Source organism: Heteronotia binoei, chromosome 8, assembly GCF_032191835.1.
Source record: "Heteronotia binoei isolate CCM8104 ecotype False Entrance Well chromosome 8, APGP_CSIRO_Hbin_v1, whole genome shotgun sequence".
Lineage (NCBI taxonomy): Eukaryota > Metazoa > Chordata > Lepidosauria > Squamata > Gekkonidae > Heteronotia > Heteronotia binoei.
In genome coordinates, this window is record NC_083230.1 from 26,800,330 (window position 1) to 26,826,963 (window position 26,634).

Below are 26,634 nucleotides of genomic sequence, written 5' to 3' on the forward strand. Positions count from 1 at the left end.
CATTAACATTAATGAAGGGGCAGCCCCTGAATAATTAATGAATACCCCTATAATAAATGAAAATATGTTTTTGCCTTCAAAAGCAAAAGAGAATGTCTGATGCAACGTTTAATGTAACTGTTAGAGGCCACACAGCCCAAATGGGAGTGGACTGAAGGTTGTATAAAGTAGATAAAAGAGGTCCCTTTGAGAAGCATCTGCTAAACTGATAACACAGAGGGACAGAGGAATGGAAAATTACTGGAATGAAAGCAAGGAAGGTGGGGCATGTTGAGTAGATAAGCCGGGGGGGGGGGCTTGCCTGCTTGTTTTGAGGGTTGAATAAAAACGGCTTGTATGAGAATAACGTTAACTTAGTCATTTTGAAGGCTTATGCCGGCTAAGTTCTGCTTTGATGTCAGAATAAAATCGTTTCATACCAAGCAATGTGTGGGGCTCCGTTATTTTCCTGCTACATTATACCACAAGCGCATTTTAACTGTGGTAATTAGAACAGAAGCACATATCTATATTCTCTAAACAAAACACTGATAGATAAAAGAACACCGCAACACAAAGGGCCTCTTTATGCATCACAGGTTTCTTTCAGAAGGCCACACAGCAATTCATGCACCTACCCCAGAACAGGCTGTTTCAGATCATGAAAACGGCACAGAAGGAAGATTGAAGGCTCTTCTCTATGTGTACCACCATGTGCAATCAGAACCAGGCATCCCACATGCAGGAATTGAAGAGATCCTGCAACTCACTTCTGAGCTTTACACAAGACACATGGTGGGGATCTCAGACCCAGCTGTAGCGACTGGACTGATGTATCCTTTTTACACCCATGAATAATTGGGACAAGACTTATCAAAGATAGACTTGCTTTCAGTTTAGCTATGTAAAGCTTATGCTTTCAGCTGTGCCTACAGAACACCAAGCCTCTGCCAATTTGGGTAATGAAAAATGGATCAAGGCTGAATCAGATTTGCATGTCTTGAGAGCCAGTTTGGTGTAGTGGGAGAACCGGGTTTGATTCCCCACTCCTCCACTTGCACCTGCTAGCATGGCCTTGGGTCAGCCATAGCCCTGGCAGAGGTTGTCCTTGAAAGGGCAGCTGCTGTGAGAGCCCTCTCCAGCCCCACCCACCTCACAGGGTGTCTGTTGTGGGGAGGAAGGTAAAGGAGATTGTGAGCCGCTCTGAGACTCTTCGGAGTGGAGGGCGGGATATAAATCCAATATCATCTTCTTCTTCTTCTTCTTCTATAGTTCACCTTGATCAAGTCATTGATTTGTTTGTATGAAAGGCGGCAGCATTCTAAAACAATACACTTTTCATTCAAAATGATTTCCAGCAGGAAACAAATTATATGCTAAAAGAAGGAAAATACTATGAAGCTTTTTCGTGTCTAATGGGTAAGTGTATAACAGATGCAATAAAATAAAGATCAGGCAACGCAGGCTAAATTAAACAATTCTTAGTTAATGGTTATTATATAATGCTACCTAAAGGCTTTTCTTTGAGGGAATAAATCTTTGGCCTTACAATTAATAAGTATAATTTTAAATGTGTTGCCTGCTTCTTTCATCCTTGCTGTGGGGGGAAGGGATCGATGCAAAGGGAACCTGAGGCAAAAAACCCCCCCAATATGTACAAAATATGACTTATATATAAATATGCCACTTATGAGATCCTTGTAATTCACTTCAGATTGTTTATTTAAGAATGTTTACACTGCTTTAAAGCTCCAGATGCTCGTAAAAAATCCTACAAAAGACCATCATAATACATTCACATTTAATTCCCTTAAAGTTTTGTTCATCTATCTTTACCCTATTTCTTACGCAGTCTTATTTCATGCTTGTGCACCTCAGTGTGACTATATTGTAGCACTCTCATTAAGTATGGGAAGCAAAGGAGTATTACAATGGATATGTCCCTCCCAGCAGCCATGGTGGCAGCAAAACCAGCCACATGCAATGCTCACAGCACTCCGGCAAGGGGTATACAGACAATGCGGGCAGCTGTGCATTTGGGCAGCATGAAGGCTTGCAAGAATGGGAAGAGAAAACTACTGGTGGGTAAAGAGTAGACACTACTAGTAGTGTGTTGTATGTCAGATACTGTGTCCTGATGGAGAACAGAAATCTGTTGATATATGAACTACATTCCTTTTAAAAAAAATCATAATAGGAAAACATTTAAACAAACATCCTTCCTATGTAAAACTGATGCACAGATAAGGCTATATGTGTACTCATTATAGATAAAACACAAAGTTTCTAGTATGACGGAATAGCATATTGATCAGCACTTACCAGTAGCTGAGACACATGGGCATGTATCCTGCCACTCCTAAACAGAGACTAAAGTCTTCCCTGGACCTAATTAGAGTTCCTGCAACTTAAGTACATCTTCATCCAACAGAAGAGCTGCTTAAGATGGCAGAACTTCCTGCAGTCTAAGGTAGGATACAGGCAGCTATTTGGAACACAGAGAGCAATCATAAGCATGCCTATTCAGAAGGAGAACCCATTTCATTCTATGGAGTTTATTCTCTGGAAAGTGTTCTTAGAACTGAACTGGTGTGTTCACTGCAAAATTCTTTAGTGCAAACAAAGTTTCAGTCAGCATTTTTTCTATCCAATAGAATAATACGGTTTCCTATCTAATATCTTAGAAAACTGCTAGTTCTGACTTCAGATGAAGTTTCTAGAATCAAAGGACTGCAGGACTGAAAGTCGTCTTTTTACAAAATCATGGCTAGATGTTCTGTAGCAAAACATTAATAGATTAACACACATCAACCAGATTATATAATACATCACAAAAAGACAGCAAGGGGGGAGCCTTCATTTGTAATCTCCTAGACTAGGTTCTATAGGACGAGGAGTATTGCTCCTCAAAAGATAAGGAAGCAAGCCATACCACAAGCCATTGAGAAAGTAAGATACACAGAGATTAACACAAAAACTGTTCTACCAAGTCCTATAAGTAACAAGTCTATCTTCACAACAAGATGAAGATGACTCAATGGAGAGAAAAGCAGATTTGCTCTTGCTTGTATCACTGGAGCTGCTATACAATAACAACCCTGTGATTCTTTATTCTGGCCTGAGACACAATAAATGCTTCTCAGAGGCTCAACTGAGACACAAGATCTCTAAGCATACCTCCCCAAAGTTCAGTGAATTAGCCCCATAGTTACACAAGCAAGAGTGTCAAAATAGCAGGATGCATGTACTATTCCAGTGAATGCTTGGTCCTGTTCCTGAAATATCAAAAAGCACTCCTGTCCTGCAGGCTACCTTCTGAGGTTTTTATCAAAAGCTACACCAACCTCAAAGGCGGCATGCATCTTGAATAGGAAGCAGTATCTACATATGACACAAGACCAAAAGTGTAGCAAAATATGTCACCAAAAAGATGACAGCAGAAGCAACATCTCAATAGGAACGTTGTAGATCTTAAGGGAAAAAATCTGGTTTCAACCAAAGAGTCACACATGAATTTCAAGTCTATAATATTTAAGGATTGTGTTTTAAAATCCTATATAAAAGCTGAACATAAGTTGGTCAGAATCAGGTTTCTGTGTTGCAGAAACATTGACAAAGGTTGGTCCCACTACATTCCCTCAAGATTTGCTTTATTCATATCGCACAAAAATTATGCTCCACAGTATGTGGAACATAAATATTCAGATGTGATTTTACACTCATTGATACCTGTGGCAATTTTTTAAATGAAATCCATCAGTGCAGTAAGACATATGCATGCCCCAATCAGATTGGTTTCACTGATGTTATAAGAAAGTTAAAAGATTCTGACTAAAATCCAAGTTCTGCATGGTCGCTATCTGAGCTTTAGGAGCAGCACTCGGAAGTTAAAATAAAACTTCTAGGCACTGTGAAGGTCAAAGCTACCCCCTGAAAGAAGTCTCTGTTCTTTCTTCCTGGGATCTTCCTTCACACCTCACTACTTTTTCAGGAAGGTCTCACTTCCTTTACACCTTATTGCTTTCAGGTATCTTCATGCTGCTACCTTCCCATAATAAACAGAAGCTGTGTGTTCTTCAAGGCAGTAAAAAGCTTATCTTTTCTTTAATTGTTCTTTATTGGAGATCAGCTGGTAATGTCTACAAACACAGAAACCCATTCAAACACCGGCAATTCCAGACATTTCCTCCTGAGCCACCTACAGTCCTTCTGCCCCTTTCTCCCCTTCCATGTTACATATTCCCTTTGCTAGCTCTCATTCCCCATTTCCCCCACACATTCAAAGGTAATGTGGCTCACAGCAATCATTCTTTCATTTCAGTGCTCACACAGGGCCTCTAATGGTGCTCAAGCTGACACTGCACGGCCTATAATTCTTCTAGTTCAAGCAATCACTCTAGAAACTCTATTAAACTAATTTAACAAAGGACAGCTCTGGAACTAGACCCTGATGATTCTAGTTTATCTCCTGCCTTGTCTGTCATCTCTCATCATCCCAGAGTGAATGTCTGGGGGGAAGCATGAAAACAAATCCAAAAGATTCAACCTAGTTCTGTGACACCTCTTCATATTGCTTTCCAATGACCTCTCAAGAGCAACAGCCATTAGTTTGTTCTCCTCCAGCTAAAAGGGCTGTTGCCATGAAAACATCTGCTCTGCAAAGAATTTTACATGACACAACAGATGTTCTCAAGTGTTCTAACTGGGGAGAGCAAACGCATTGGGGGGAAAGGCATCATGGCAGCAAGCTCTGCCCTCAACCTATGCATATTCACTGGATCTGTACATGTAGGGCTTTATCCTGGCAATCAGGAACCCTATACAAATGATAAACACCTGAATACATGAAGCTGCCTTAAACCGAATCAGACCATTCACAGAATCATAGAGTTGGAAGGGATCTCCAGGGTCATCGAGTCCAACCCCATCAAAGATTGGGTCATCAAAGTCTGCACTGTTTACTCAGACTGGCGGCAGCTTTCTAAGATGTCAGGCAGAAGTCTTTCACATCAACTACTAACTGACTAATCCCTTTAACTGGAGATGCCAGGGATTGAACTGGGACCTTCTGCACGTGAAGAAGCTCTGCCACTAAGCCACAACCCCTTCTAATAAATATGCTCAGGTTGGGGCAGAGCTTGCCACCATGTTTCTACCCCCATGTTTGTGAATTCTCCACAGTTAGCGAGTCTGAAAAATTATAATGCATTGTACATTGATTGGTGTATCAATGAGCAATCTAATTTTAAACAACGAAAACCTGAAAATATTCTTCATGCATCCAATTACACAAATATTTGAGTCAGGTAGTTAACTTTCCTTCACACAGCCGGCAACCAGTCACTAACTTAACAGACACAAAACCGCCCTAATGAATTAATCTTCCTGACTACTGTAGACATCTGAATATTTTGTGATATTAGGCAATCAATTAAAATATTCCCAGTAGAAAAGAGTATACATCTAACAAATCTATATTTTTGGTTCTATAGTACCATTGAGAATTCTGCCTAGGAGATGTCACAGTGACTCAGATAAATCTCCAACAGACTATGTACTGCAGTAATATTTCCATGAAAGAAGAGGCTGGCATTTCCCATGTGTCTGTCTCTATATAAAAGGCAAGTTGTGTTGCTGACAACTCACCTCAACTTCCATTGGCTGAGCCATATGTTGCTCAATCTCGATGGAGAGCAACACCCCCCCCCCCAGCCCCAGGACACACAAGGACAACCATAGCATTCCAAGCGTGGTTATTTCAGTAAAAGACAGGGGGGGGAGGCCCTTTCCAAGCCTATTTTGGCCTTCAAGGGACAACTCATTGGAGCCAGTCCTGACTAGGGTTGCCAGCTCCAGGCTGGTGAGAAATTCCTGGAGATTTTGTGGTGGAGTCTAAGGAAGCCAGAATTTGGGAAGGAGAAAGCCCTCTGCTGAATATAATACCAGAGTCCACCTTCCAAAAAAATTATTTTCTCCAGAGGGAGAGAGATCTGTTGTCTGGAGTTCATTTGTAATACCAGGAGATCTTCAGGCTCCACCTGGAGGTTGGCTACCCTAGGCCTGGCAAAACACTCTGGGTGACTTGATGCTGCCTGACTAGTATGTTCAGCAGCAGCCCCCCCATGACAGCCAGTGTGGCATAGCAGTTAGCATTTCAGAGCAGGGTCTGCCAGACCAGGTTCTTCTTGTAGAAGCTGACTGGGTGACTTTGGACCAGTCACCGACTTTCAGCCGAACCTTCCTCACAGGGTTGTTGTGTGGTTCAAAACGGGAGAGAGGAGAATTATGTAAGCTGCTTTGGTCCCCACTGTGGAGAAAGACTGTGCTTTACCTCTGAGTTTTCAAACTCCTCCCCAAAGCCCCATCCATCATTCACTTGCAAGAGCACTGATTCAGGAAGTCGCTAGGTGCGCTGCTCAGAGGTGCATCGATGTGTGCTCTTCTTCAAGCAGGGCTTCCCTTACAAGGAAAGCCTGGCTTAGAGGAGAACGCACCCCACCTGGCTGCTTTCCCCTTCAAGGTGAAGGCAGACAAGCAGGTCATTGGTGCAGCTTCTCCAAGTCTGGCTTCCCTAACAAGGGGGCCCAACTCGAAGGAGAACAAGACCCACCTGGCTGCTCCTGCCTTCAAGGTGAAAGCAACCAAACAGGGCATCAATGCAACTTCTCCAAGTGCAACTCAGAGAACATCTCTGCAGTGTGCTCTTGGAGGTGCTCTGTGCCTCTGAAAGCACACTGCGTTGGCCCACCTCAACCAGAGCCCACCCAGCTCTCCTTCTATGCCACCACACCTGCTCTCCCCAGGGGTGTGGTGGCAGGGCAGGCATGGGTTGGAGCCCTCCAGACGCTGCTTCTGGCAGGTGCTTGACAGCCCTAGCTGTAATGTTTCCTTGGTCCCTTCACAGTTGTTTCGTTCTTTCAGTCATATAAACAGTCATATAAAAGATAGCAGAGCCATCCTTACCTGTCTCACATCTCTGTCTGCCTTCAGAAAGCCACAAGACCAGAGTTTTAAAAAGATGACAACTCTACCTGTTTCTTGGTTCTTAATAACCCTACCTGTTCCCTGCTTTCCTATTAAAATATGCCCTGACTTGGATGGCCCAGTCTACCCTGATCTCATTAGATCTCAGAAGCTAAGCAGGGTAGGCCCTGCAAAGTACCGGGGGTGGGGAGGATAGAACAAGGAAGTCCAGAGCTACTCACTACTAGGGTGGGAGATCCTCCACTTGCAGCTGGCACCAATCAACTGGCTGGTGGGGGGGTACTTATAGGCAGCGGGAGAAGGCCTAGCCTAATGTGGCAGTGACACCACTTCCAGCATGCATTGGAACTGATACCACTGTCTCACCAGCTATGTGGGATGTTCTGGTATCTGGTCAAAAACTCTATGGTAAAAATGACTTCTAGCATGTGCTGGAAATTTAAACTTTAGTTAAAACTTTAATATAAATGCATCCTACAGCAGTATCTGAGCCTTGTTCTAGAACAAACTAAGGTCATATGATCTTAGATCAAGTCCACAAATCACCAATTCCTGAACACTGTAAAATATAAAGGGAGTATATGTCAGGCAATTGTAAATTCTATCGCTATATTTTACTATTGTTGCCTTTTCTACATGAGAAATGTGCTTGTGTTTTTGACCTACTCGCTTAGATTCTGTCCTTGTGACCAGACATCCGTTGAAACAGTCCCTCATGTTTTGCTCCACTGTTTGTTATATTCACAGCTTCGTAACTCACTACGGCATCCCATTTTGGAGAAATCAAGAGGCTGCTCGGATGCCTTAAAAGTCTGTGGACTCCTGAGTGGTTACTCCCTGAAAGACACTGAAATAGTAGCCAAGTTTATTTTTTTCTGGCCACCATGATACGCCAAAGGATTTTGTAGCCATAGTTTTAATTGATAACGATGCTTCTAAATTTTAACTGCACCTTTTGTATTTTATAGGTAATTTTTATTCTGTATAACTTGGTAATCCTTTTATTCTGTATAACTGATTTCTTTTATGCCAACAAAGGCTGCTGATGATGATGATTATGATGGTGCTTGTGCTTTAGCTCTATTCTGTGAACACATTAAAATGTCCTAGAAAAAAACAAATAACACTTTTAAAAAAAACCCCACATTCATACACATTCGGCATATTAACTGCACCTCCACATTGTCATTTCTCCACATGCATTGTGCAGGCAGGTGGAAAACAGCACTGGGTACAGATGAAGAGATTGGATTTGGTTAGCCCTTTGCTCATCAAAGGAGTCTCTGAGCGGCTTACGAATCTCCTTTTCCTTCCCCTCCCCACAACAGACACCCTATGATGTAGGTGGGGCTGAGAGAGCTCTCCCAGAACTGCTCTTGAGCAGATGAACGTAATACGGTAGCTTCACTGAAATCCTATGCGCTGTAAAAATTCATCAAACCCTGAGGAAAGAACTACACATCCATGCAGTAGCAGACACAAAGTCTGAGAGAAAACATGCATTTCAATTGTAAAATTGTTCTCAATTTTGTGTGTACAGTGTTCTCTGATCAAAAGGTTAGGACCCTCCCCGCCTCCCGGTGGATTTTTTTCTATTGACTGACAGAATAGCTTCACAGATAAAGACAAAAGGCTTTCCAAGTACACATGCCAGCCCAATGGCTTGCATATGCCTGAGTACATATTCATGTGTGCCACAACATACTTGAACAGAGCATCTGGAACACTATTTATTTGGAAAGAAATACTGCTTGCCCTGGACAAGAAGCTAAATAGCTAACTACAAGGCTGAGTCAAATCAAAGCATGGGTTAAGTGAGTATTCTATACTGCACTGCCTAAAGGGGATGAGTTAGAACCATGTTTCCCAGGCAACATCGCTTTTGGAGAAGAAGGGGAGTAGAGAAGAGGAGTTTGTGTGTCTCTACCCTGAACTGTCTGCATCCCTAGGGAAGCTAACCTAATGCCTTTCTTTAATACCTTGGTATTCAGAGTGAGCTTTCAAGCTTTCTTAATTTATTATGCCCCAGAGGTTCAATCTGTGCCAGATGACACGCCGGTCCAGTCTTAATGACTTAAAGGAAACTATTCCTATTAAGTTCAAATTAATAGTTTTCACTCACTGCTAGAATACTCACTGCTAGAAAATTAGTTGATACAGCATTCTCATCAACAGTAAGCTGGTCACATTAAAGGGAACCTCCTAATGATTTACCAAGAAAATTTAAATACGCTAATGACTGTGTGTGAGATTCTATTAGTGGAAGCACAAAAGCAGATCTTTATTACCATCTGGCTCCTTTTATCTCTATACAACATCCAGTATAAATTGCACCTGGAAGAAAGAACATAAAAATGTATGCAAAAACATTTTTTTTTTAAAAAAGTAATGTATTTGTTTCATTTTTTAAAAAGCTTCCCAGCACTCAAAATTTTCTCTATTTAACTGAGATATATCTTCTGTTTACAGACCAAGCTAGACAGCACTTAAATTGAAATGGCCAGTGTGTTAGTGGTTAGTGTGTCAAAATAGGATCTGGGTTCAATTTCCCACTCTTCCATGGAAGCTTGATGGGGGTGACTTTGGGCCAGCCACACACACTCAGCCTAAATTACCTCACAGGGTTGTTGTGAGGATAAAACGGAGGAGATGAGAAAGGATGGTCATAAATGAAGTAAATAAATACATGCTTGGATTTAAGTCCCATTGATGTGATCTGAATTGACTTGACTTCTTTGCAGATTAAAGCCTTATACATTTTTCAACCAAGTCAGATTTTTTTACAAATACAAAATGTACACATTTAGGTTTGGGATGACTCTTGATGATAAAATTAGAATTAGACTTCTCAACTTCTCAAAGTCTCACAAATGGATGCTGGGATAAAAAATCTACAAGAACAAAGGCCAATGAATACAGCTAATACACAACATTATAAATCTAGGGGTATTGTGTTCATAGACAGCTGCAGGAGGGGAATACAAACCACTCTATAGGTTACTTTTATATTTTTAAGCCAAGCATTTGTTATATTTCAAATCCAATATTTTCCTGCTAGCCCTCTCTTTTAGGCTCATTTTTCTCTCTGTGCCCTGTAGCACCACCTTGTTCCTGCAAGATTTCTGCTAATCTTCCCTCTTTTTCTCTTCCCGCTCCATAGCACTCTCTTCTGGTCTCATACCACCACAGTCTCTTTGCAACTTTAACTGTGCTAGCCCTTTGCTTTCTGTTTCACCACAGGTTTCTAAGACACTTTCCTGGGAATAAGCCAGTTTCCTGAATAGACTTACTTAGGATTGCACTGTAAGAGCTGTAGCCAGTTTTAACCTTTTGATGAGTGCAACAGTACGGTACAGTAATTTCAAAACACAGCTTTTCATTCACACATTACATTTTTAGGTGTACAACTACAATGTGATATGTGCATCAGTCCTGATAAAATCTCCAGCATAGGCACTGATTTCACCTACTGTATACCTACGAATTTAAGGAGAGGTAAAGCAGAACAGAATGCAGCTTTTTATTCCTAATACTGAAAGGTCTGGAAGGACTACAGACAGCGCCATAGCTTTCAAGGGGCTGGAGGGAGATGTGACTCTTTGCATTTTTTTACAGGCCCCCTCACACAGCCTCTTCAGTTATTTTCCTTTCAGTGTGTGTTTTCAATGCAAACTAATGTCAGGCGTTGTTTGAACTCTCGTGATTCCCAGTTCCAGCAGCAGTTCATGTCTTCCTGAAATTAGCATTTGTTCACACTTTCAGAGCTATAAAAGTAACCATTTGCCAAATCAATTGCTTCTTTTGTTCTCTGTTGTGGGGGAGTAAGATAAAGAGATTGTAAGCAGCTCTGAGATGCTGAGATGCAAAGTATAGGCCAGGATATGCAATATCTTCTTCTACTACTGAATCAGACAAGAATTGTTGACATTTAACAGCATAGCAATGCTGAAAAATAACAGGTAAGCAAGCCTATCTTGGTATGTACAGTGAGTGATTTGTCTTGGTTTTGGGAATCTGAGGTTTCAACTGTCAAAGCTTGTCTGTTCAGACAGAATTTGAATGGAAATCTTTGTTATATCCATACAAAAGGATAAAAGGACTATTTAAAACAAAGAAGTCAGGATGAAAAGTTGCAATGTGTTTTCAGTGTGCTTGTGAATGAATTCAAATTCCGGAAACTCAGTTTGGTATAAGGAACTGAAGCATTTCTGAAATGTGTTAATCCTCATTTAGCAATTAAATGGAATATTTGAGTAAATCTGTTTCAAAGCATATGAAGTAGTATGTACATGCTGAGAGTCTGTTATCACATGTACCCTGGGATAACTTTCATTTGGCTTGGAGGTTCTGCAGGATTGACTCTGGATTCATTCTCACATCCCTGTTACCTGTTGCATTTATGTGCTAATTTGCTGCCATTCATTGATTTTACAGGCCTATTTCAGCTAAATGCATCTTGGCTCTGTATGGCCATTCTGTAACAGCTGCCCCCTAGAAGCACTCTAAACCTATTTTATTGAATGATTGGATGTTAAAAGTGAATTGTGTATGTTAGAAAAAAATTACTGATTCACTGTTGCAGCATGACAATGTAAATCACGAATCAAAATTCATCCCAATCTGGTTTTCTTTCTGAGAATTTATGTCTGTGAGGGATGATTATCAATTGACAATAGATACAATACTAGCTCCTTAAACATGCATCCATGAATACTTTGCTGCATTTGATATTAGTTTTCCTTTGGGTATTTAGTAAGCACATTTTGTGCTATCTCTGTATTATGCTGCATACCTCATTAAGGGTATTGGTTTTTTTAATTATTCTAACGCAATACAAGTTTGTTTATAAAAACAACGAACAATTTCTATTTCATTTTGTGAATTTGTTACTCATAAAAATATACATTTATTGAGCAGGAAGGTGTATTTCATGGCTGTTTCTCACATTATGGACAGGCAAACCAAATTTGCTAACAAGCATCCTCTCACCTACTCACCTTGTACTTACTCACTCCTGGCCTTCTGATCATTTCCTCAAGTCTCAAAATCCTCTCTGGGGTCCCTACCAAGTGTTTGAAAACAACTGCCATAAAGAGATGGGCATGATCTACCAAAAAATAGATTCAGTGCAGTGGTTAGAGTGTTAACTAGGACCTGGGAGACTCGGTTTCAAATCCCCAATTGCCATGGAAGCTTGCTGAGTAAACTTGGGCCATTCACACATTTTCAGCCTAGCCTACCTCACAGGGTAATTGTGAATATAAAAATGGAAGTTGGGGGAATGATGAATAAAGTAAATTAACAAACAAACAGGAATTCCTGAATGCTGGTGCAGATGATCAGGGAGGGCTGCAAGTAGGGTTGCCAAGTCCAATTCAAGAAATATCTGGGGACTTTGGGGGCGGAGCCAGGAGACATTGGAGGCGGAGCCAGGAGCAAGGGTGTGATAAGCAGAATTGAACTCCAAGGGAGTTCTGGCCATCACATTTAAAGGGGCAGCACACCTTTTAAAATGCCTTCCTTCCATAGAAAATAATGAAAGATAGGGGCGCCTTCTTTTGGGGCTCGTGGAATTGGACCCCCTGGTCCAATCCTTTTGAAACTTGGGAGGTATTCTGGGGAGAGGCACTAGATGCTATACTAAAAATTTGACGCCTCTACCTCAAAAAACAGCCCCCCAGAGCCCCCGATACCCGCAGATCAATTCCCCATAATTCCCTATGGGAATCGTTCCTGGAGGTGCATAATGGCTATGGGGGAGGGGCTTCCCCCGCCGGCCAGCTGGCTGGGGGAGGGGGGAAGCCTGTAAAACCAGGGGATCCCCCGCTGGGCCCTGGGGATTGGGAAGCCTAGCTGCAAGTAACCCATCAACTTTATGATATATAGGCCTGATTTATTGAGCATAGATTTATAGACCAGAAGGATAAGAATCATGAGTATACAATGTTTCAGAACTAAGTGACAATCCTGTCTCTGAAGAAGAAAGCACTTACATAAGCTTTCCAGACTTCAATGTTGCCCCAAGATGTAGCACTTATGATTCCAACTGAACTGCTGTGCTGCACTTCTACTGAAGCTGTCAATGTGTCCATATGGATGAATATAAACGTTGATGTACAGAACGGTGCAAACTAATCACGCCACTTATTTTGCCTTGCTATTTATCAGCTTTACAAAATGGTAGAGCTCCTACATCAAGAAACAGTAAAAAGTCCTGTAACACCTTTAAGACTAACAAATTTTATTGCACCATCAGCCTTCAAGAAACACAGCTCTCTTCATCAGATGATTCTGACAAGAGAGCTGTGTCCCTCAAAAGCTTATGCTACAATGAAATTTGTTGGCCTTAAAGGTGCTACTGGACACTTCGCTATTTTGCAGTAACAGACTAATATGGCTAACTCCTCTGGATCTACATCAAGAAAGGCTATCTGCACATTAGATCCAATTCACTTTCTTGTACATATTCAGTTCAAAATGTTCAGATTTCACAAATGGTAACATTGCAATGCTCCCCCATCCTGACCACTTCTCAGCCAGTGTGGTAGCCCTAACTACCATACTCTGATAATTTGATACAATTGGTGTGACTATAAAACTTGTTTCACATTGGCCATCTACTCTACAGCCTTATTAACAGTTAGAACACTTTGAGATGGTTGCCTTACAGATCCCGAGATGAAGCTGCATGCAAAATGTATAGGGCTCTTAAACTGAAAAACAATTTCTTTCCCGCTTCAACATTTCCTTTTCTTCCTCGAAGCTGTAAAATACAGCAGGGCTACTCACATGAAGCATCACTGTTGTGACTTAAGACAGCTTTCATACAACTTAAGCAGAACACTAACTCTTTGCAAACTGCCACAAGCAAGGTGTACTTTTGAGCGCTAGAGTATGGTAATGATTATGAAAACTGTGAGCCAAGAGAAGATCCTGGCTCAAACATCACCTCAGTTATGAACTAAATTGGTGGCCCTGGGCAAACTGCTTTTTCTCCCTTACAGCTCTCACACCTTTGTAATACGAAGATAATAAAACTACTGTACCCTACAGTATAAGTTTTACCGGGGGGTGGAATTCTAGCAGGAGCTCCTTTGCATATTAGGCAACACACCCCTGATGCAGCCAATCCTCCAAGAGCTTACAAAAAAAGAGCTAGAATTCCACCCCTGAATTTTATTAAGATAACGTATATGAAATACTTCAAGCAGTCAGGAAAAGTACAATATAAATACTAGGTATTTCTGTAATACTATTAGAATCACCAACAGAAATCCATGGAAATACTACCACTGCTATGAAGACTTGCCCCAACAAGCTATCAACAAGGTAAACTATGTGACACATTAAAATAGAACAGACACCCCAGGAAGGATTTCAAATATAGGGGGCCACCTATTGAGTTCAGGATTAGGGAAAAAGAAGCAGCTAGGAGTTGCAGAACTCATGCAGATAAAAATCCAAGCTATTAAGGGTTGCAGTTAGGAGAAAGAACTGAGCAACATCATACCCATCTTCATCTTCCGTCAGCAGTGCTCCATTAGTGAAAGAATGAGGTGAGGTAGGAATTATTTCAGCCTGTTCGCTCTCTTCACTGCAATCCCTTGAGTTGTGTAACTTTTTGTTTACATTGATTCTGTGACCTTCAGCATCTATTGTTCAAAGGTCAAAGGAAGATGCTGGAAAAAGGGGAAGGTGGGAATTCCACATCCATATTACTACTGAAGGGGTGCAATATGTCATACTAGAGAGCAGTCAAATGCATTCTTCTTGAACAACCTCATTAACCTTTATGGTCTATCTTCCAAAACTTTTAAAGCTGCTTGCTTTCAATGAAGGGTATGAAAATGTGCCCCCCCATGGCAGCAGCAGGAACAAGCAGTGCAGAACCAGATTCCAAACCACTTGTTCTGCTGCCACCCCTGTTACACCTGTGAGCTCATGGCTCTCACTCTTGTAGCCCATAACCTTCAATGAAAGGCTTTTATACTTCCCCCATCCTCTCTTTTTCCAAGCCTCGCTGTAGTGCTACAGCATGGCTTGGTAAAGAAATGGGGGGAGGGATCCCTTTTAAAGGACCCAAAGTGTGTGGTGGGGGGATGTGGACTTTAGCTGCTCTCCACAGTGGCTATGGGGTAACATCTATATCAGGGGTGTCAAACTCATTTGTTATGAGGGCCAGATCTGACATAAATGAGACGTTGGGCCAGGTCATGTGTGTAAAAAAAAATGTAATGCCAGGTAGCAGAGATATAAACTTTATAAAGGACACAGACAAGCACAAATAAAGGGGTTTTAAAAGAAAAACCCTTAAAACATTAGCACTCTTGCAATATTTTATTTAACTGATAACTGATGCCTCTAGCTCTGAATTATTGCATCAAAATCTGAAGACAATGTCTGTGCTGCAGAAATCCTGAGTATGCTGTTCAGCTGTGTATCTATAAGTTACAAACCTACTTTTGATTTATTGACATTCATTACAGAAATCTCATGGTCAATACTTTCAGCCCAAGACCCAGAGGAAAACATGAAATAGCTGGGCATTGTACAAAAGTTGCTTCGTGCACTGGTTAGTCAATGGAGAAAACAGAACCTTTGCTCTGTAGCTCCTGTGCAATTGAGCAAGGCTGGCAAAGCAACCTGTGAAGCAGAAGGCAGCAAGACAGAGGGAAGGAAGCAGATGACAATGAGTTGCTCGCAGGCCTGATAGGAGCCCTCTGGGGGCCTAATCTGGTCTATGAGCTGCACGCTTGACACCCCTGATTTTATATATATATATATTCCATCTACAGTCATCCCAGAGTTTCTGTATGGTGGAAAATCAAGAGCAAGTGAGTCACACCCAGATTGAGCATGATGCCATCTGGACACGTTCCTTTACTGTGGGGCCTTCTTGCTGTCCATGTGGGGGGAAATCCAATTTGTTTTTTCACCAGGACAAGTAATTAGTTTTTGTTATTTTCTCGGGGGGGGGGGCGATAAAAGAGAGTACAAACAGGGCCAGCATGTTTGAGCAGGCCAGGTAGCAGTCACCTGGCGTGCTCCCTGGTCACAGGGGTGGGTGGTGGGTGCCCCCACCCCACATGTGCCCCATCACCACTGGTGCCCCTCCCCTGCTGCACTTGCCCTTGGTGCTGCTACCTTTTCCCATGCCCCTACTGACAAAGCTCTGAGGGGGGGGGGTGGAGAGTGGGGAGATGATGATTTTGGAGAGGCAGCCTTGAGAAAAGAAGCACCAGGACACATTATTTCCCCCCCCCTTGCTTTCTGTCAAAGCTGCAACTGGAGGGGTGGCCCCACAAAAAAAATCTTCCAAAAGCTTGCCCTACAGTCCCCATGGTGCCCCTTGGAAACAGGCCCCCCCCCCCCCCGAGTGCAAGCTACCATTGGTTCATGCTCGGAGTCGACATCGATCTGGGCTGGCCATCTCGCTTCCCCTGGCTGGGAGGAAGCCCTGCTGAAGTGGAGGGCTGTGGGTCTCCCTGCTTCACTCAGCTGAAGAGGAGGAGGCTGGCGTTTGACTCGATCACCTTGTCTCCCCTCCCTGGTCAACCTCCCCATTTGCTGAGACGGCTGAACAGCCGGGATCCTCCATGCAGAGCCGCTCATGAATAGCCCCATCAAGCAGCATTAGAGGCTGAGAACAGCTTGGCTGAAAACCAGTCCCTCCACCCAGGGTCTGGGCACTGCATCTCGCAGAGAGGATGGGAGGAAGAAGCCTTTCTCGTTCACCTGCAGCAGGGAAAGGATTAAAAGGAGCAAGCTGCATTATTGCTGGAAACGCCCAGTGAGGTGGGGGGGGGGAACAGGAAATGGTATTTTTGGGAAGAGGGAGGCATTGCTACTGAATTGCCAAAGAAAACAGGGAGGGCTTCAAATCTGCAACAGGATGGGGGGGGGGGGGTGGATGGAATAAGCCTTTCAGTCCTGGAAGAAGAAATAAATGCAGCTCCAGAGATGGGGAGCTGGGATTAAAGTGTTCAAAAATGTAATAAATAGTTTAAAAGAGTCTGTTCCAGGTAGACAAAGACCAGTCCTCCTCCTTGTGGCTCCTCCCAGATCTCTCTGCTGCCCAACCTTCCTTGGCCCAGTAGACTCTGTCCTCCTATTGAGGGGCCTGGGGGAAAATCCTTCTTCATGGACTGGACCCAAAGAGTGATCACTAGAGATCACTTATCTGCTTGGGACATACAGGGTGTAATCGACCCCCCCTTCCATGCTCTTCTGTCTTTATGCAAAGCCCCAAGGCCACATCATTTGTAGTTTTGGGTTCGACTGTCATCAACAGAAAAACGATACACGGCTATCTGTACCTCCTTATCCAAATCTCTGGGTGACGGATGCTGTAGAAGTCCAAAGTTGATGATGCACAAACAAGATGACAATTACAGTGAACAAGACCCAGTGTGTCTCAGCTTCATGGGCTTTCTTCAATGGTCGCAAGTACGCACAAATACATACACACCAAGGACAAGTGTTGATACACTAAGCCAACCCAGATACGGGGTTTTTTTTGGGGGGTGGGGGGGTGGGGGTTTTTTTTTTGTATTTTTATGTGTTTGGAGGCACCTGGAAGTCATGGTGATATCTGGTGACTGACCCCTACTGCGGGCCTTGAGGATATTCAGAGAGGTGGCTGAATAAAACCTGCCCCAGGGTCCTGACTTTATTCAAGGGATGAACTTTCCTGTGCAGGCACACTGCTTCCAAATGGTAGAACTTCTTCAGGAACAGTCTGTGTACATGAGAGGGGTCCGTGACAGCATGGGCGCTGGCCAAGCTGCCTATGTACAGCTGGCTCCTGCCACAAACTGGTGGTGCCTTTCCACAGATAAGGCTCAATCTAGATAACATGCCCCCCAAAGCCTGAAATGCAGGTTCCAGAGGCCAAATCTCTCTTTTGAAATCCCAAGGGCTCTTTGGGTGGCATCTCACTGCACGGATTTTGGAAATACCTTGGCCCGCTGCAACTTGCAATTGGTGGCTTTATTTAGAAGAAGAAGAAGATACTGGATTTATAGCCCGCCCTCCACTCCGAAGAGTCTCAGAGCGGCTTACAATCTCCTTTCCCTTCCTCCCCCACAACAGACACCCTGTGAGGTGGGTGGGGCTGGAGAGGGCTCTCACAGCAGCTGCCCTTTCAAGGACAACCTCTGCCAGAGCTATGGCTGACCCAAGGCCATGCCAGCAGGTGCAAGTGGAGGAGTGGGGAATCAAACCCGGTTCTCCCAGATAAGAGTCCGCACACTTAACCACTACACCAAACTGGCTCTCTACACTACACCAAACCTTAGTATTTAAGAATACTAAGGGTTGTTCTGCCATCTTCCCCCAGGTCCTCGCTGGACCAGGATACATTTTTTCTGTTCTTAAAAATTGGTTGGGTGTGTGCGTGCGCACAATAGGTAGCCTCGCCTAGTGTGCCAAAAAACCTGGCACCAGCCCTGAATACAAATCCACAACAATTCTTCTAAAACAATTGGTGCCAACAATGCAACCTGATACCAGTGTCACCACTTTGCATCTACATGGTTCCCCAGCATTAAGCACAGGAATGCCGGCTAGAAAAGGCCTTAAAAACCATGACCTGAAACATCTTTTTTTTTTCCTCCTCCTCTCTCAGCTGCTTATATGTTGTATCATCCAGACTGATGAAGAGTTCTACTGAACTCTAAAGCTTGCATAACATTTAGGTTATTTTGGCTGGTTCAAATAAAAAGTATTATGTGAATTGTAAATTTGTTTCTGAAACTAACAGTGCCAGTTTCTTTGGAAGAATAGCCCAGGAGTGGCCAACGGTAGCTCTCCAGATGTTTTTTGCCTACAACTCCCATCAGCCCCAGCCAGCATGGCCAATGGCTGGGTCTGATGGGAGTTGTAGGCAAAAAAACATCTGGAGAGCTACCGTTGGCAACCCCTGGAATAGCCTGTTCTGTGATTAGTGAATTTTAGTTTGCTTACTTTAAGTTTTAAAACCTTTCTTTCTACTGATTTATATTTCCCTGTTCAGAATCCTGTGACATATTCACACAATAACTTGTCCAATTGAAAAAAGGAGCTTATGAACATAATATCTTCATTAGTCAAGGGATGTGTCATACTCGGGCAGCTCACAAACAGTGCACAAAGTTCTAAAAATGGGGCTCTAATTTGCGAAACAAGGGTTCCGGAACCAATTCAAACTTCCAATTCTTGGAAGGGAAACCAGAAAAACAGTAACCCATTTGAAGAGGAATTGAAATTGTCAGCAAGAGAGCTGAACTTTCTCACCCTTAAATTCTTAATTAGAGAAGCCACAGTGGGAACTGACCACTTACATGACAAGTGCAAAAAAGAAGGAAAACAAGATGACAGCACTCCAACTAATTACTTCACAGTAATCCCACAGTCTTCAGTAGAACTACTTCACATGCAAAGATAAAGCAAGGAAACCAAAGTATTATCGAAGCCCTTTTGAATACTAATGAAGTAAATGGGTGTATACAAGCTGACATTCAGTATTTTGGCACAACTGTATTGTGAATCAGATCTAAACACTTGCAAGAACGTTGTAAGGGGAAACGAGGGCCATGGCAACAATTCACTGTAGTATCATTTCATCGTTACTTTTTAAATGTTAAAGAAGGATGTACTTTGTGACCTGTCTTGAAAGAGGCTGGGAACAGTTGAACACCCCCATAACATTCCGCAATGGGGTTGGCATCTTGCCCCCTGTGCAGTTTAACATCTACATGCCACTGAGAACATGAGTTAGCATGCACCAAACTGCAGAATATAGAACGATGGAGTCACAGAGTTGGGCTGTGCAGAGCCACTGCATGACATTACCTGGCTCCATTATAGAAGAGGGGTGTCAGAACACTGCTTCTCAGGTGTCCTCTGGGATGTGAGGTGGCATTATTCTCCCTGCCCTGGGGAAATTTTCCCAGTGTACTCTGGGATGCTTGATGGAAATGGAAAGCCCTGGGATGCAACAGAGAAATTTCCATGTGTTGTGTGTGTGATGTCAAAACATTGCCTCTCGGACCAGAGAACGGCTGAACTGGTGTTCAGACCCCTTCCTGAGGGGAAAAAGAAACTTCTTGCTGTAATCCAAAGAACGGACACATCAAGAAGTTTGGACGAGCATCAGAAAACTGCTATGCCAGTACCGCCCTCCCCCAGGCTTGGGCCACTCAGCATGGTGGGGCTGATTTTTATGTGGCCTGCAAGCCATATGCTATGCACTCCTGGTCTAAGCTATGAGAAATAAAAATCTGAGGTGGCTAAAAGAGCCCACAGAAATATGCTGCAAACATCATAACTAATGCTACACCCAAGAGAAGAAAGTTAAATTGCAACAACAAAGCATAAACTAAATCAATGGAGGTTTGCCATATTATGTCTGTTCTTCTATAACAATACCAGCCACCAGAGTCTTCAACAATCAAAAGTTTTGGACATCGGGATTATGGAGTTATAACAAGTATCTTCCATGTGCACAAACAAGCACACACACATTTTCTCAAACTTTTGAACTCAATTTTTAATAAAAGAATCTACAACAAAATTATATCCAAAAAATGTAAACGCTGTATAGGAAACAGTAGCACAGGACAATAAATTCATGTCAAGACACACATATTGTCAAATTAAATCTGATAACTGATAATTAATTCCTGGTACAAGCATGGAAATCATCAAATCATTAATCATGCAAAGTACTCTGGCTACTAAGACCCCAAATGATCTGTCTCCAACCCCTTCAGATCATATCTGAAAATAACAGTGCTCTTCAAGAAAATGCAAAGTAATAGCTGATGGTATACCTGATGTATGAATAAAAACTTTGATCCATGTTATGCATTTTTGTATTCCTGAATACGTCAATTAATTCATGGATTACAACTAAGAATTTTGCTTCCCAAAGGAAAACGCATGGAATTCTTTAAAAAGCTTCAGTGATGGAGAATTTCCTTGACTCTGTGCAAACTAGGTTCTGCTTTATGCCTTTTAATCAAGAGTTTGTGTCTACAGAAAAACTATTCACCCCTTTGATTTTTAAAGAAGCATTCCAGTTAAAACAATATTACATAAACAAGAATAACACTCAAGTTTCATTGATTACAACAACAGTGAATAACAAAAATAACACTGAAGTTTAATTAATTATAAGGAAACATAGCTGTAACCCTGAGCCCAGTTGTTAGAGATTAAGCCCCACTGAACTCGGTGGCAGGTACTTCTGAGTCTGCATGCTCAGACCTACACTGTAAGTTCCCTGACATATGGTACAACTTATGCCATGTATCAAATAAACCTCAGCAACCACTGAGGTTGACGCTTACTTCATCATATATATATTTCAGCATGCACCTATTCCACACCTCCACGGGCCGACTAATTTCCATTAAAATTTACTCATCAAGGCAAAACATCTAATAGTGACTAATGAAGAACTAAGAATGGCATTCAATTGCATAAATTATCGCCATTTCATCTGAACCACTCAGATTTAGTTACAAATTAATCTTAGCAAACGCTTCAAAAGGACACTTGATTTCTTTTATATGTGCAACAGCTGATACATTTATTGTAATTAAATTTCTTGCTTAGCTAGAGTATGACATTGATCCTCATGGTTTACAAAGGTTTAATGAACCAAATGCAGCAGAACATACTGGATAAAAATGTAGGTTAATGCCTACTTTATCTGTTGGAATACTGAACTTGTATATAAATGACCGATTGCAGCAATTCTTTACTTTCACTTATAGGTCAGGAAACATTTCCCCCCAGAAGTCTCCTTGGCTAAAAATGTGACAAGAAACATTATTACATGTCACATATAAATAGAAGAACCCAATTCTTATTTTTACAAATAACATTTGAAACTGCTCTTTTGGTATAACGCTGTCAATCAATTGGGTTTGCTGTAATAAATTGCTAATGCAACAACACAAAAGGAACGCAACAGGAACGCATCCAGCACATTAATTTGATTATATAAGCAGAACTCAATAAATCAATCAATATCTGAATACGAGGATCCTAAGCATAAACGGATTGACGAAGTGCTTTGTTCTTGCACAGATGTCTATATTTCACACACAGAAGTCATTAACTGAGGAATCCCCCTCTCCATCGCAACATACCGTATCGAAACATATCTGCAGCAAGTGCCGTTCATTTCAATGGAGTCAGCCTCACGTAAGCCGCTGACCCAATGCTAACTGTTTGAACACGCAGTGCTATCTAGCATCAAACACTGTGTACGGCAGATACACTCCTGTTACCAACACTGTATAGGATTGTGAGCAATCCATCTATCTCCCTCCCCCTCATATCTGTGCAGATGCCAGTGGCTCATCCTGCCCGCTGGGGAAAGCAGGAACGGCAGGAATGGTCCCCATATCGAAAGCACCATGCGTTTAGAGTTTCCTTGGTTATAGCAATGCAGTTAGGCTATTTTATGGCTTTAGCTGGGGCAAAGGAAGACAGCCAGAAACAGCTGTGGATTTCCCCCCAATTAATGTGCTCGGCTAACAATATGGAAAGCAAGGGGCTGGGAAAGGAACACACGAAACGGACAAGAGCCTTGTGGCACCTTCTAAACCCCTGGCAGCATTTGAGGCCAGCCTCAGCTTTCCTTGAACTGAGCCCCACTTCTTCAGATGCACCTGCGGCATCGAAGGAAGAAGGAAACCTAAAAGCAACACGCTTCCAGATCGCCTGGATTGCAACGGATTTTAAAGAGGCCTCCCATTACCAAGCCGCGGAAGAAATGGACCTCTTCTTTGCAGGGTGATTTCCATCTCCGTAGGGCAGAACGTCTACTCCAGGGCCTCACATTTTTAAAGGGTGGCAGATTTCTTAAGTTTTGCATTGTCCATTCTGGGGAAAGGGAGAGCTGGGAGCCACTTACCGGTGCACCCCTAGCCACTGGGAGCTGGCTAGGGGTGCACCGGTAAGGGAAAAGGATGTGACCGTTCCCCCCCCTCCCGTAAGAGCCCAGGGCCACCAACACTCACCTATTCGGAAGATGCAGAAGAGCTGGAGCGAAGCCAGCAGCCAATGCCGGCGGGTTAGCATTTCCGAGCCGGCTCTGCTTCTCTGGGGCCCCCGCAAAGCTTGCGCTGCTGAGTTCTCTCTTCCCCTCCAGCGAGTCGCTGCTCTCACCGAGGCCAGAGCTCCAGCTCGGAAGGCTTCCGACAGAAGCCGAGGCAAGAAAGGGACGTCTCAGCGAGGAGCCGCGAGCGAGCCTGGCAGGCACCGACCTGGGAAGCGCATCTCGTCGGAGAGGCTTCCCAGCTGCCTTCGACCTCGTTCGTTTCAGAGCGGCGGCGCTCTCGGGCAAAGCGCGCGTGCGGGCGGAGAAGAAGAGCGAGGGCGCGGGCGCGAAAGAAAAGCGCGCTCCCCCAAGGGAGCGGGCGGCTCGCCGTTCGGGTTTGGGCGCGAGCGCGGCTGGGAGAAAGAAGGGCGCGAGCGTGCGAGCGGGGGAGCTTCCGAATGAGGGGCGGGAGGAGGAGAGAGGGGCACGAGCACCGCTTCGAACGTTGGCGGCCAAATGAGCCTAAGATCTCAATGGGTTCCGCCTAAGCTCCATGCTGAACATGGTCTCCTCCCTCCTTTCCAGAAGCCTTTGCTTCCCTGCCCGGGGTAAAGACAGGAGTTAAATAATGGCAGGAAGCTGGGCTGACTTTAGGTATGATGATTGCCCCCACCTTGGGAAGGAAGGGTCATGTGACGGCGTCCAATCCATTGTCTCGCAGCAACCGCTTCAGTCGTGGTAACGCACGACCCCGGAGGGGCGGGATTTCCCCACTGTTGGTAGTGATCTTTTTTTATTAGCAATATTGGTGTCCCCATTGATAGAAATGGCGTTCCACTACAGACTGAGCTGGGAAAGAAAACGAGGTGATTACTCATTTGGAGCAGCAAATGTTGCATTATTCAAAAATATTCTTTTAAATGTATCCTATGCTTCAGGGCTTTTCCAGTAGAAAAGGTCCAGCAGGAACTCATTTGCATATTAGGCCACACCCCCTGACATCGCCATTGTTTCGCGTAGGACTTTTTTGTAGAAAAAGCCCATCAGGAACTCATTTGCATATTAGGTCACACACCCCTTACACCAAGCCAGTCGGAACTGCATCCCTGCTCAAAAAAAGCCTGCATTTTTTATCCCATCCTTCCTATGAGGATCTTAGGGGACACCAAACGTTTATCTCCACCTCCATTTTATCCTGATTACAGCCTAGTAAGTAAGGCTAGGGTGAACTTAAGTGAGTTGATAAAGGTCACCCAAACTGGGTTGCCAGCTTCCAGGTAGTGGTTGGAGATCTCCTGGAATTACAATTGATCTCCAGGTGACAGAGATCAATTCGTCTGGGGAAAATGGTCAATTTGAAATGTGGACTCTGGCATTATACTCCACTGAAATCCCTCCCGCACCCCCGTTCCCCAAGCTCCATCTCTAAATTATTTATGAATTTTCTAACCTGGAGATGGCAACCCTACCCAATGAGCATGACTGAGTGGGCATTTGAACCTGGGTCTTCCAGGTCCTAATGAACACTGCACCCCACTAGTATTGGAGGTGAGCTTCCAAGAGGACTTGGTGGCCAAAAAGCACTACCAATTCCTGCTGCTTTAGCATGTCACTGTGATGATACAGAATACATGTCCTGAAGCATGAGATAGCAGTGTCCTCCCCGCCCGCAGCTCCTGAAGGCACTCCAGACTGCCATAACACAGGAGAATAAAGTAGTAATGAGTTGGCAGCAAGTTTAGGTGGAAGAATGGAATGTGCAACCTTAGAAAACAGAGATGATGTTTTCCAAAGTTCTGCTGTACTAGGGTCCAGTGTTCCTTTTAAGCAGGACCGGCATGCCCACTAGGTGACATTAGGTCATCACCTAGGGCAATGGTCCTTTGGGGGTGCCAAATTGAGAGCCCTTAACTGCTGGCCAGCTGAAGTGGGGCTGTTCTGTCCTGCCTGCCCATCGAGAAGGTGGCCAAAGAGCTTCAAAAGGGTGCCAAGGAGGGAGGGAGGAAGCCAGCCAGCTCTTGACAGTCAAAGATGGCCTCCTCCCTCCAGGTAAGTAACTTTCTTACCAACTTCCTCCTGCTGCTGTCCCAACACGTCCTGGCCTGTCCAGCAGGGAAGTGCCGCCACTGAATGCGCCTTCTGCCCTTCTCCATCTGGGCTTCTGCTGACAATCCGAGCAGGCCTTGACAAGGGGCAACTGAGGAAGCTGGCGAGAGGCCAATGTGAAGGTGACGGGCAGGGAGGCTGTCAGTGGAGGGGGAGGCTGGTGGTGTGGAGGGGCACTAAAAAGCCTGGTGCTGGCCCTGCCTCTAATCTGAGTTAGTGTGAGCTAGCTCATAGTTTTTAGCCTCCAGCTCATACATTTTTGTCTTAGCTCAGGGAAAATGGCTCCAGAGCAAACTAATTTATGCAGTAGCTCACAACTTTAATGCCAGTCGCTCACAAAATAGAATTTTTGTTCACAAGGCTCCACGGCTTAGAGGAAGTTTTACTAGGGTCCCCAAAGTTTTTGAACATGCAAGCATCTTCACAATTTTGACATAGTATGGTGGGCATAGCCACAAAAATGGCTGCTGCAGCTTTCCTGCAGTCACACAGTGAAGATTCTAAAGATGTGGTGGCAGCAAACCTCCAACGAACAATCAGAAGCTTGCTGAGCAGAAGCCTCACCCCTGTCTATTGCCAGTTTCTAAAAATACTAGGCAGGCACCAGGAAAAATCGTGGTGTGTGCCATGGTGCCCAGTGGGTTCCACTTTGGAGCCCCTGTGCAACATTATTACTAGTACTTTAAAAGTGGGAAATTATCATACTATGCATAGAAAGAGCTGGGTTAAAACCTTTCTCATTTTTGTGCTCTTTTTTATTTGCAGGGAATTTTTATACAGAGGAACATCAAGAAAGTGACCCCCATGGTCTGGACTAGGGATGGGCATGGAACACAAAAATGGTGGTTCATTTCATTTCATGGTTTGTTGGGTTTTCTGAATCAGTGCTTCGGTTTGGTTCATGCTTTTTTTTAAAAATTTCCTGAACGATTTGTGGTTTGTTGGTTCATTTGCTTCAGCAAGGCATAGAATGGCCCCTGAGTGGGCTAGAGATGCCAGTCTTGTAGCAAACTCTTCAACAGATTCTCCTCTACCTGCTCACCAAGTTTGGTGCAAATTGAATTCAGCCCCACAAAGCAGGTGCCCCCAGTAAACTGCTCCTAGTAGTATGTCAAGCTGGAGAAAGAAAAGGAAGTCGCCCTGCAGCTTCTGGTCAGTTTCACACCCAGGAAGCTTAGCAACTGACTAGAACTGGCAACTCCACTGTCCCCAGCCCCCTGCAATTCTGGTCAGTTTCCAGTGAAACTGATCAGAAGCACAGGGGGTCCAGGGAGAATGGCATTGCCATTTCTAGTCAGTTTCACTGGAAACTGACCAGAAATGCAGGAGCTAGGAAGAGCAGAACTGTGGCTTCTAGTCATTTTCACTGGAAACTTGCCAGAAGTGCAGGGGCTGGGGAAACTTGCCAGAAGTTCCAGGTTGTCTGGAAAAAACAAAGCAACCACCAACCAAATGACATGCCAGGAAAAAGACCAGTTTGTGTGCAGTGGGATCAGATGAACCAGTTTGGAATGAACCACAAATTGGTTTGG

At 43.7% G+C, this 26,634-nt stretch overlaps 1 protein-coding gene across 6 annotated transcripts in view; it reads right to left on the minus strand.

Annotated features, from left to right (window-relative positions):
- Positions 1 to 23,280, minus strand: part of PTPRZ1 (protein tyrosine phosphatase receptor type Z1) — a 168,248-nt gene extending 144,968 nt beyond the window's left edge. For 5 of the 6 annotated variants that reach the window (XM_060244831.1, XM_060244830.1, XM_060244829.1 and 2 more), the window contains exon 1: positions 22,977 to 23,095. In XM_060244831.1, coding sequence (XP_060100814.1) covers positions 22,977 to 23,037 — 61 coding nt within the window. In that variant the 5' untranslated portion in view covers positions 23,038 to 23,095. Of the gene's footprint in view, positions 1 to 22,976 lie in introns of all 6 variants that reach the window. The other variant, XM_060244826.1, reaches the window with a different exon arrangement.
- Positions 23,281 to 26,634: the final 3,354 nt, after the last annotated feature.